The sequence below is a fragment of the Coturnix japonica genome, chromosome 14, assembly GCF_001577835.2.
Source record: "Coturnix japonica isolate 7356 chromosome 14, Coturnix japonica 2.1, whole genome shotgun sequence".
In the NCBI taxonomy this organism is placed as follows: domain Eukaryota; kingdom Metazoa; phylum Chordata; class Aves; order Galliformes; family Phasianidae; genus Coturnix; species Coturnix japonica.
In genome coordinates this window covers 4,013,869-4,026,604 of record NC_029529.1, presented here as the reverse complement: position 1 = coordinate 4,026,604, position 12,736 = coordinate 4,013,869, and the positions used below count along the sequence as shown (strand labels likewise).

Below are 12,736 nucleotides of genomic sequence, written 5' to 3'. Positions count from 1 at the left end.
TTGGTTTAAAGGAATACAGTAGGGAGCAATGCAGTGAGCTTTGCATGGTGCTGGTTTATATTCACAGCCTGACTTACAGCGCTGCTATTTTAGAATCAACAAATCGAGGGCTGGTTTCATGTAATGAGAAGCTTTCCTTAAACATTTAACATAAGCCATGACAAATTGAGTTGCATAGCTAAGAGTTATTGCTTGACATAAATTCTGTAATTAAAATAAAGTAAGCCTTTATCGCAGTCTTGCTGTGCAACAAAAAAACCCGTTCAGGTCTTTGAAATCAGAGCATGAAAAATGTAAGATAAAGAACTAAGATAGCAAACCTTTAAAGGGTTCCTAGCAGGAGTAAAACCACCATCCACCACAGCTGCAACACAGCAAACGATGCATTTCGAACAAAGAACCACCACCGGGCTGCAAACATGGATTATGCAATGTTGAAGAAGCAGAACTACCCGAGGAGTTCTCGGAGCACTTCAGAAACAACGGGTGCAGTGCTCGTGGTTATGTGGTCACAGCAGTTCCTTGGGCACTGTGACAGCATCGGCCTCACTGCAAGAAATAGGGGCTGAGCTCAAACACTGCATATGTCTCCACTTTCCTGGAGTATGGCAGCTTTTATGTTAAGCTGTGTCCTGAGTTATTGGCCAGCACTGCCCAGCCTCCCTGAGGAAGGGAATGGAGCACTGCTGAGCTCAGCTCTCTGCTCCTGCTTGGGTGCAGAACCCAATGGCAGTGACAGCCCTGATGCCCCAGCATGATGTGAGCTGCACGCTGCCAAAGACATTAACACACACATAGGATTTCTCCTGATCAGCACCCTCAGATGTGCTCTGAGCACTGGACTATGTAAATATGCCAAGTGTTAGTACCTAGGAAAACCCCATTATAAATAATGCATCTGTTCATAATAAAATGTCACACATACATTACATTGCTCATTTATAATGGGGCCTATAAGCAGATATGTATATATATATTTAACTCCGCAGTTTAACTCCACATAGCCATACATCTCATTCATTTTACACTTTAAGAACTACTCCATTCATTGCTTCCATTTCCTAAATCCCAAGAAGAACTTCAGGCTTAAGAACTTCTTAACACTCAAAAACCTCGCACTGAAAATATCAATTCATGCTGAAAAATAAGAAAGTTTCAGCTCCATTAACAGTTCTACTGCAAAGCCACAGAACAGGCACAAAGGCCACAAGCAAATACCCCATGAAATATTCACAGGCAAGCACCATTTTCCAGCCATTGAGCCCCCAGTTCAGAAAGCTCAAGTGCCATTATCAGGCTACGCTCAATCAACATTTGCAGTTTTTAGTCAATAGGACTTTTGTACTTAGGAGCATTTGAAAACTTGACCCACAGCTGCTTAAAATTCAGGTTAGCAAGCTCGGCTTCCAGCTTCTGTCTCAGATCCCTCACTTCTAGGGGTGGAAAATGCTCACTTTAATTATTGGAAGTCTCCAGCTCGTTACTGTTCCTTCTAGAAATCTGAGTTCATTCTGAAGATTGCAAGAAAAGACTAAAAATCCTGTGTTGGAATGATGCTGTAAACACTTGATTACATGGTACATCTGAAGCAATTATTGTCTTAAATGGGAATAATTACTTTGGGTAATGACTCCCGCATTAGCTTTAGCTTGTATGGGTAGTTTAAAAAAGACCACAGCACACCCTACCAATAGTCCGTAGGTTTCTAACTTAAGCCCAGATATCTCTCCTCAGATTTCCACTAGCATAGCTAAGGACAGCTTCTAGCAACCCTTAATTTTATTTAAGCACTTAACGTAAGTGCTTCCATGATTTCATCTTGATTTATCTGAACGCTTGCTGCAGTGCGACACTCGCGTTAATTAAACAGATTAAGGGGCATTCGGCTGCACTGCGGCCCTCTGCTTTTCCACCCACTTTGTTTCTAGCTGTCATTAACCTCGAGGAAATGCCCTCCTTGTTGGTCATTACTGCTTAATTATACTCCGCAGTTATGTCATCACATCTGTGAAATATAATCTTCCATAACACAGCTGTGAAAGGCGATCTGCCCGCCCAGCAGTGAGATCCTGCTCACAGCAGATGACAGAACACATGATGGAGATGGAGGAAGCAGAGCAGAGCTCCTCTCTCAGGCCCTTAGTTTAGAATGGAGCTGCTGTTTTGGGAAGCATGGGGAAATCTTCAGAATGAAACATCTCCAACTCATCCTATTCCTCCCATCCCCGCCCCTCCAAAATGCCTTCTGGAGACTTGAGGGATGCTTGCTTCCCAACTCAGAAGAGGGCTTATAACACACAGGTTTTGTAAGAGTAAATGAGAGGAAACCTCAGAAATGGAACGTATGAGTCCAGGATTTACGTTTCAGCATGAATTACATGTGGAAGATGCTTTTTTTCCTGGAACCCTCTGCTTCCACTCATGATTTCATGATGCACAGTCACTCCTTTGCTTGTAATAGCAGAATACAGCAGCAACTGAAAGGAAATAGGACTTGGCAGATCTTTTGCTATCCTTTACAAACAACAGATAGCAAAAAAGAAGGGATGGCTATTCAAATGAGCAGCTCTAAGAGATCATTATCACGAGGTCTTCCACCTAAATCAGCAAATGGTGAAGCCATTAAATCCTAAAACTTAATACGAACCATACATTCTACTGGCACATAGAGATGATGTGGCTGTAATGTTACCACAAAATAATCCTCAGAATCAAAGTACAGCTGGAATTGTAAAGTCCGTGTACTAAGACTTACTTCTACTTTCTTTTCTCCCCCCCCCCGCTCTCATATTTTGGCAATATTAGCAGGCTGGCAACAAGCACAGACTGCTCTGCAGAAGAGAAATGGCACCAAGCAGTGCTTTGTTTGCTCACTCAGTGGGTGCGTGTGGGGCTGAGGGTGCAATGGGGAGGGAGCTGATGGTACGTGCATGGAGACAGAAGCAGACAGAACGGTTTGAAGCCTCCCTCAATCCTGTGCTCCAACAGGACTTTTCCCCCTCCTGTCTGGATTACAAACCCTTGCTTGGCCAGGGGAAGGCGAGGAGTTGTTTACCTGCCTGAAGTAAGGGGGCAAATTCCTTCAGATCGGTGCAAAGCATTTTTCTGCTCCAGAACTCAGAAAGGGAGGAGCACATCAAGTTCGTTTATGTAGTTCAAACACTGACCGAGCGAAGAGGATGCCTTACTGTGCACAGTTCGTAACCGCATTAAACACTTTCCTGCACAGCGAAGGACAAGGAAAATTGCTGTTCCCACTCCAGAAGTGGAGAGCAAGTGGAAGGAGGGGTGCACAGGCAACCAACTCCCTGCTCGAGAGGGAGCACGATGCTTATGATTAACCAAGTGAAGAAACAGAACGGCAGGGAGGGGAGAGCTTGCACAAATAAACCCAGAACCAGAGGGAGCGACGCAACACAGCTGCCCTGGGCTTTGGGTGGTCTTGTTTTACAAAGCAAGATTAATTAAACTGACACTGAAGGACATCTCTTTCAGAAAATGAAACACGTTACAAACTAAAATGCCTCGGAGAGCGAGTAGCTGGGGAGTTATAACCAAATTACTAAGTACAAAATGAAGCAGCCTGTAGAGGAAATGAGTAATTAAAAAACCCTCCCCTGAGCAACAGGCTGGCGAGAGAGAGGGATAACTGCAGGACCCTTGTGCTGGAGGTGTGCGGCACCAGAGCCAAGTGCTGCTGGATGGAAACAGATGCTTCATACAAACAGCCAGCAGCATCATGGAACGTAATAAAACATCACCCCTGCCCTTACGGAGTGCATCAGCCACAGCCTGCCCAGCGTAGCCCGAAGGATGCACTCAGGAATTACATCACCCATTGCCACCACGCTGCCACCTCCGGGGCAAAGCTCTGCAGTAGTTGGACAGTGCTCAGCAACCATAAACAATATTTTCAGAGGAAGAACTAGATTAACGGCGACCTCAATCATTCTTCCTGGGCCTTCCCCCAAACAACAAAGCTTATTTCAAATAGAAAGATGCCTTTGCAGCCTTCGGCGCTTTGTAAGTGGAGCAAAGGTACCCAGGGCACTGCTCACCAGGGGTCCTTGGTGGGCAGCACCACCTCTGCTCCATAAACACCCAACACAGTTTGTCAGCCCTAAAACACGCACTCAGGCAAAAGCAGTTCTCCAACTTTTTCCACTAAAACTTTTCCTAGGAAGACAAACCCTGGGCGTAGCAAGTTTCATCCCGCTGGGGAAAGCTTTCCCTCTCATTCATCTTCTGGGAATCCCTGAAGGGCCACCAGTTGGACACCAGCCTGTTGGCAGCAGCATGCAAGAGAAGCACCACAGGGGAGGAGCACCCTATGGTGAGGAGCTCACATTTCTTCCCCAGACGTGGTTCAACCAGATGGCAACCCAGCCCTGATAACACCCCCTGTTATGGTCATGGGTAGCTGGAAGCTGACATCCCCTGCAGACACTGAGGTGGATCTGCTGCCTTCACCAAGCAGACCCCCCTCACCACCAGCACTGTGGTCCTCCAGCAGACACACACAGCAACCCCCAGGCATCCCCCAACACCTCCTCTGCAGGCTGGGGAAGGCCTCAAAGCCCCAACCTCAACAGCAGACCCTCAGAGGCAGGAACCACCATCGCTCCCTATGCAGGCGAGGCCCTCTCAGCCCTTCTCAGCTCTCCACGGGCCGGATGGACTCTCGCTGTCCTTCTCAGACCCTCTCCCGGCCCAGCTCCCCGCAGGCCTCGGTCGCCCCCACGGCCCACAGCCCCGCAGGGCCGACCCGACCCGCACCGTCGGCACTCACTGCGGTGGGAGCTGCAGGGCCGGGCCGCCGCGGCGCTGGAAGGCGCCGTCCACGAAGACTCCGTTCTTGCCGAGGCAGCGCAGGTAGAAGTGCGGCTCCTGGAAGCTGAGCTGCAGGTGCCGCCGGGAGATGAAGCTGGAGTGGCCCATGTTGACGTCCACCGAGCCCTGCGAGGAGTTGCGGCCTATGGTGACGGCCGGCTGCCGCATGAGGAACTCGAACTCGCGGCCCTGCAGCCGAGCCAGCACCGGGCCGGGGGCGGGCGGCGCGGCCGGGGGCGGCGGCCCGGGAGGGGGCGCGGCGGCGGGGCTGCAGGGCGCAGAGCGCAGCGCCAGCAGAGCCCGCGCCCCGCTGCTGTCCTCCCCGACTTCGGCCATGTTCCCAGGCAGGGAGCGAGCCAGCGTGCCGGCCTCCGGGGCGGAGCCGGCGGGGCGGGAGGGGGGAAGGACGGGGCGGAGCGGGAGCCGAGCCGGGCCGGGCCCCGCCGCCTAACCCAGCCTCTCCCCCCCGAGGCCCGCCGGCCGGGCCGGGCCGGGTACCGCCGCCGTTTATAGCGCGGGGCGGGGGCTCGCCGGTCTGCGGGCTCAGGGCAGCGCCGGGGGAGCGGCGCCGCCTGCAGGCACCGAGCGGTCACCGCCGTTACTCGGGCAGGTGCCGGGGTTCCGTGCGAGGCGCTTCGTGCGGGCTCCGAGCGTTCCGTCACAGAATCACAGAATGACCCGGGCTGGAAGGGCCCTCAAGGATCATGTAGTTCCAACCCCCTGCCTGGCAGGGCCACCAAACATACACATTTACTAGATCAGGTTGCCCAGGGCCCCGTCCAACCTGGCCTTGAACACCTCCAAGGACGGGGCATCCACAACCTCCCTGGGCAGCCTGTTCCAGGGCCTAACCACTCTCCTAGTAAAGAACTTCCCCCTAACATCCAACCTAAATCTTCCCTCTTTTAACTTAAAACCATTTCCCCGTGTCCTGCTATTGTCAGCCCTTTCCAAGAGTTTACTCCCCTCCTGGGAGTAAGTTCCCTTCAGGTATTGAAAGGCTGCAATGAGGTCACCCCACAACCTTCTCTTCTCCAGGCTAAACAAACCCAACTCCCGCAGCCTGTCCTCATAGGGAAGGTGCTCCAGCCCCCTGATCATCTTCCTGTCCCTCCTCTGGACCCTTTCCAGAATCTCAATGTCTTTTTTGTACTGAGGGCTCCACACCTGGACACAGTACAACAGATGGGCCCTCAGTCGCTCCCCAGAGGCTGGCGAGGCGCTGCTGGGAGCTCCGCTTCCCACCGAGCCCCCTTATTCTTCCCTGTCCTGTCTGCCCGGCACTGATAGCTGCAGCCTTCTGCACGGCCGAAGCTCGTCTTGCATAGACGGAGATGTGAGATTAAAAACCAATCTTTAAACACGCACTTTAATGTGAGGAGGTGCAAGTGTATGGGCCCGTTTAGCTTGCATTGCATTGTTTCGTCCTTCTATATGTATATGTTCCCACATAGTTATTTGTATTATCAATCTAATAAAGATCATAGTCTTTACAGCAATAGCGTGTATATGGATAGTGTATGCACTACTGGTTACAACATCCAGATTAAAATGCTACAACTCTCCTGCTCAGCCAGGCCAGTGATACTTTGTAGAATCACAGGAAATAATACTAGTTTGAAAGCAGCCATCATCGCTGATTGTTTTGGCTCTGCAGCCCTGAGAAGGCTGCTCCAGAGCTGAGAGATGGAAGAAAAAAATCCCATAACCGGTCAAAAGTGCAGAGCGAATTTCAGATAGAAGGTTGTAATTAAACAGTTCTGGAGTCAGCCCAGGACTGCAGGGTTAATATCTCTGTTCCTGGAAAATCTTCCCCAAGCTATTTCATGACTGCTGAGATGTCAGGACCTGGGTCAGACATCTCATCTGAGGCCTCAACTTCAATGAGAGCAATTTGTGCCACTACCGATGGAGAGGAAGAATGGCCACCCAACAGAACTCCAGCATCGCTCCTATGCAGCAGCGCTTGCTCTCAGGGGGACACAGTGGCACACAGCAAAAGGCTGCAGTCAGCAGGGCAGGAGAGGGAAGAAAGGCTTCCCTGGAGGTGCATCAGCAAATGCTCATGGCTAGAAAGTAAGATGTGGTCATCTGGTAGGTGAGAGTGAGCTCATGCCTTTTGTTTGTTGGCACTGGGGTGAGAGAACTGCTCAGTGTGCTTCAAAATGGCCCCAGGTGGCAAGTGTGTGTGTGTGAGCAGGCAAAGTGAAACAGGCGTTGCATTAGAAGTGCCCAGAGAAGAGAAAGCAGCACCAGAAGGGAGTGGGGTTCAGGGCATGGCTGTGGTTCGTCCAGATCCCAGCACTGAGCCATGCACCCAGCAGGGCCAGGTAGGATCAGTGCTGGGGGGGTGAGACATCCCAGGTGATGTCAGGGAGTGTTTCTGTGGTTGCATAGGAAAACAGGCTGTGGGGTTGTACCTACAGGAGGTACCGGCAGCCCAGCCCAGCTTTGTATGAAACAGGATGGGGTGGAATAAAGAAACAGGATTGCTCCTAGCTGCTGAGTTGTGCTTCACACCGTGCCTCAGCAGCCCATCCTTCTGCAGGATTAATTCTCTGAGCTCACTGCAGAGGCCCAGAGCTCAGCTCTAATCCACCCGCAAACAGCACTGAGGGTCCTGCAGACAAGGAACCTCTCTGCACTCCTCCAATTGCCTAATCCTGCTTAAAGTCAAAGCTGCAGTCCTAATGTAAATGCCTGATGTAAATGCACTCGGAATTGTTTGAATTAAATTAATCTCATTCTGTATGGCTGGATTGACTTTAAAGTGGTTCATTTTCCTTGGCAGGTTTCAGATGGATGTGTCTGCAGGTGTGGCCAAACTTCCTGACTCTACACGTTGCATACCAAAATATTCAGGTGGCTGGGAGCCAACAAACTGCAGGGAGCGGGGGGAGCAGCAGTGCTGAGAGCTGGCAGAGCTCTGGGGATAGAGGGGACAATGCAGTCCCTGTGTCACCTCCTGAGTGTGTGCAGGAGTTGGTGCCACGCAAGAATTTGCCATCCTGGCTTTCTCATGTGCTCCAAATATGGGGTGCATACCCTGCCTATGCAGCCATCCTGTGTCCAGGCAGAAATAACCCACTGGGGAAAATCCTTCATAGAATCATTGAATCATAAATGTTGGAAAAAAGCCCCGAGATCATCGAATTCAATCCCAACCCATCCCACCATGACAACAAACCACGTCCCTCAGTGCCACATCCACCATCCAGGGATGGTGACCCCATCATCTCCCTGGGCAGCAGTATCAGTGCATCACCGCTCTTTCAAAGAATACATTTTTCCTAATGTACAACTCGAATGGTCCCTGGTGCAACTTAAGGCCACCACATCACTTCATTGCCTCCATGCAATAGGGCAGCCTTACCAGGACAGGAGATTAAAACACCCCAAGAGATGAGGGCGGGGAAAACAGCAAGGACAGACTCAGCATTGTGCAGAGAACAGCACGGAACCCGGCTTTCCTTTGTCAAATATTTGTTTGGCAGTGTGTCATTGCTGACGATCTGAGGGCAATGATATACAGCAGGAATCTGCTCGGTGCTATCGGTTGTGGGTAAATGAATGTAATGGGTTGTTATGGTCATCCAGATACCACTGCACTGGGCAAACAGAAATCTTGCAAAAACAGTGATAAAAGGGGACATTTCTACATTTATCTGCTGGATGGCATCTGCTTAAAAACTATTTCTGGAAGTTAAATGCTGCATTTCTCCAGCACTTCATATGGCCATTCCCCACTACTGTGATGCATGCGGGCTGAATGCACATTAATCAAGTCTCAGTTCTGCAAAGTATATGCCCAGTTTCAGCAGCACAGGAAATCTACCCCAAAACCAAAGCAAAACTGGACAGCAGCAATGACAGAGGGGGACATGTGAACTGGGCACACTGGGCACGAGCTGCTCACTGCTTTTACCCAGCAGCTTGACAATGCACTGCTGCTAACAATGAATACCAGTTTAACCCTAACCTGGGGAAGGAGGAGGAGAGCAACGAAGGAAAGCAATTACTCCAAGGAAGAGAGGCTCTACTGCTTCCATGCAAGCCCAGTCCTGCATTTCTCAGCCTGATTGGGCTCACGATGATGCAGCTTCCACTGGTGTAAAGCAGGCATCCTTAGCAAGAGGGCAGATGCTTCACACACAAACCTAAGGGTGAAATGCAAAAGGAGAGGGCAGTGTTCCCTCCAGTTCAGCTGCTCCTGCACAGCTCCCCACAACCCTTACCCCATTCCCTTTCTCCTTGCTCTCCCCTCAGCCACCCAGCAGGCTTTAAACACTTTCACGCTTTCTGTCCAAGCTGATGTGAAGCAGATGGAGGGTGAGCAACATGCCCATAGGTGCGGTGATGCTTTCTCTGCACACCTGCACACGGGGCAGCCTCGCTCCTTCCTCCAGTGATGTGGGTTCTAATTTCCCTTTTCTGCTTCTCGGAAATCACAAGCTGTGAAATGGGAGCAGAGGGCTCTTGTGCTCCTCTTTTAGGATTTTTCTTTTAACTGAGCTGTTGCAAGAAATAAATGATAATAAAACAAAATTGGGCTGCTGGTTTTGTTCTGAAACACATTCAGGTGCACAAGGGCACCTGTTCTATGTGAGAGCACAATCCTCCACCCCTGCTCCCATTCATACCTATTTTCCCAATCCTGTCAAGCAATCTGTGCTGCTGATCTGTGCTCTGTTCCAGTGGTGTCCCTTTGCCTTGCCCTGGGACAGCCCATACACAGCAGCACGGATCCAACCCACTGCTAGGGGTCAGAGGGAGAAACAGCCCTCATCCAGATGGGCTGAAAAGAAAGGGCTCACAGTAGAGGAGGTGAAACATCGATCTGGGGATTCTTTATTTTCCTGCATTGCTTTTAACCAGCAGAAGCAAACAACATGGATGATTCAGAATCATGGTGAAAGCACTCACAGTCCCCACAGCTCCCAGGGATGCCATACACCATTTTTCCCAAAGCCAATGGGCTGCTGTGCTGGAACGGCCCCGGTGCTGGGAGATGGGGCTCAGTGTGATGCTGCATCTTTCTGTCACAATGAATATTTTTGCATTTCTCCATCAGCTGTGCTCCTGTTTACTGTACGCTCCAGCACACTGCAAATGTTTCCATCACAGTTTATTTCACTTGGATTTTTTTTCCCCCCTTCAAATCACACTTATCAGAACTGTATTTTCACAGCAAATTCTCAGAAATACAATAAAGACCCATGAACATCTGATGCCCAGACTCTGTCTTTCCCTCAGACATTATGGGATCTGCTCATTTCCAATGCAGATCTGCTGTCACTGCTCTCGAATCCGTGCCAGGGAGTGCCTGATGTATGAGCGCCCGTTTTGGAAAGCCTTGAACAAGACCATTTGTTGTCGAGATAATTTTACAAAACCAATACCATTTCATGGGCTGCACTTAAAATAATTCATAAACTTTACACTGTGATGTGCAATTCAAGCTTTAAACCCACTCAACTAACTTTCTTTCGATTTGGCTTGAAAGTCGGGCCTTGGTGAGATATATGACACACTCCAGCTCTGAATTATTTGCTGTAGTCCTTTCTGAACGATCCCATTTTCTCACTTGCTGTCAATGTGAACAGAGACAAAAACAGACAGCACACAAACTTTTCAACAGCGAAAAAACAACTGAACCAATAAATATAAAATCTGATATCAAACACAACGTTGCTCAGAGTGAAAGGATATGGTTTGGGACTTTTATGAGCATCCTACACTGCCTGTCTGCTGCTGCAGCGAGGTCTGTGTGGTATCTGGAGGGCTGGGAGCAGTTGATATGAAATCGCTTACTTTACAACCTTCCTGAGAAGCTGGAAAGCCTGTAAAGCTGCAGTTTGCCTGGTGTGATTACAAAAGGTTTAAGAAGAAAACCTTCAGCCTGGATGCTGGCTGTCCCACCTGCAGCGATCCCAGCTGCTCCCAGCTACCTCATTCTCTGCAGGTACAAACCTCACACAGAGGGTCAGGGTGATGTGAAATGAAATCACCTCTGCCTGGTGAGCATCCCAACCCAGTGCCCCCCACCCTGTGTCATCCCAGTGCTGGTGACAGCTGCATTGAGGTTTTTCTTTAGGGAATCTCCCTTCCAGCAATGCACAAACTCCCCATCACCCTGTGGGTGTAACACTGTGCTTCAAAAGGAAAAGAGCAGCACTATGTAAAACTATGCTGGAAGCAAAGGAAAAGCTCTGGGTTCAGCTGTTCTCACCCACTCCATGGCTCTGGGCATCTCAAGTTGGGTTAAACCACAGGAAGGATGCAGCATGCATATGGTTCTACTTCCCTCCCATATGGGTCAGGGGTTGAGGTACTGTGTGCAGGGTCTGGCACAGCACTGGCTATGGTGGGAAATACTCTGGTTCAGCATCTGCATTGCATTCCACAGAGATCTGAAGTCCCTGTGTCCTGTCCTTGGGTTGGTTCTCTATGGGTTATCCCTGGAGGAGGGACTGACAAAGGCACCTGTAAAACACTTTGGTTTCTATGGGCCCTGAGTATCCTTTGTGATCGCTGGCACATCTCAGCAGGTGTGGGAAGAGCCTGATGTACATGTCCCTCTCCTTGACAGAGACCTCCACTGAGCAAACCCGGCCTTCAGTTACAGCCCAGCACTGACCCCACCACCCAGTAAAATCCTGCATTAGGTGTGAATTTCCCTCATTTTCCCATTCAACCTTGCCCTTCCCACCCAGCTGCATTAGCAGGGTCTGTCTGTGCGATGAGGGCATCTCCTCCAAGTGCTGGAGAGCACCAGATTTACAATCACTGCGCGTCCCCCTAAGGGCACACTGTCAACTTTAGAAAAACACCCGCTATAAACAGTTTTACTTACATTACTAATAATACCTTCCTGTATGAAAAGTGAAAGGATCTTAAAAATCCTATTTACTCGTCCTTCATCTTGGCCAATGAAAAAAAAATCAATGAAATACTTCTCACTTTTGTCTACAGTAATTTTCACTTACCAGTACCCTCATGTTAATGTGCTTGCTTTAAAGGCAGGAGGGGACATGTTTGTTTGCACCCTGGAAATTGAGAGCAAAAAATAAACCACTCCAAAAATAGGGGGAGAGAAATGAGAAGGCAGGAAAACGTTTCTATTGATTTTTGTTCTGTTATGAATACATCTTTTGCAGAAATGAAGTGGTTGGTGAATGTAACCGAGGGTCATTCTTCATCAACAAAATAATAATCATGTAAGAGTTTAATGACTGAATCTAATTCGGTCTATGTTAGCAAGATGTTGCTGTTATGGAGTAATCTTTGATAAAATTAAGGGAGCTATTTTTCTTTTTAAAGCCAGGATTAAAAGAAAAAGAATGACGCCATTAAAAGTAATCACTATGGGAAGGTTGTGTCTCAGACAAAGTTTGTGTTAACTGAGCTAAAGGATAAAAGCAGGAACTCTGAAGAAAGGAACCGAACCCCAGAGGCTCATTTATCCCCAGGTAATGTGTTAGACTGGGGATAAGGAGGGAGAAAGCAAGGGCATGTGATCTCATACAGGTTTCTGCCCTTTGGTGCCTTTCTCTCTGTGTGGCCAAAGGCAGAAGGAGAGGTGGGCATCAACCTTCCCAGAGCCACTGCTGGAAGAGCTCTGTCCCCACTGAGTGCAGATGTAAACCCAGCTGGGATGAATCCTGCAGTCTTCATCCCCCACTGCTGAGCCCCCATCACAGCATTCAGTCTTTCCTCCCGGCCTGGCTGTGTCCTGTTGGTGTGATGGCATTTCTGCCTCCTCCATGCTTCTCCTGGAGCTCCTTGCTCGAATTCAGCATTAGCACGGCATGCCCCTGGAACGAAGCCTCATAAAATATTGTTAGGATCACTAGGCAACCAGGAGGCACATTGGGAGTGGGGAGCAGCACACGGGCCCTTCTCTTTG

At 49.5% G+C, this 12,736-nt stretch overlaps 1 protein-coding gene across 1 annotated transcript in view; it reads right to left on the bottom strand.

Annotated features, from left to right (window-relative positions):
• Window positions 1-5,261, bottom strand: part of FOXK1 (forkhead box K1) — a 47,031-nt gene extending 41,770 nt beyond the window's left edge. Inside the window, exon 1 of the mRNA XM_015876808.2 lies at window positions 4,790-5,261. Within this exon, the coding sequence (XP_015732294.1) occupies window positions 4,790-5,166 (377 nt within the window). The 5' untranslated portion in view covers window positions 5,167-5,261. The remainder of the gene's footprint in view (window positions 1-4,789) is intronic.
• Window positions 5,262-12,736: the final 7,475 nt, after the last annotated feature.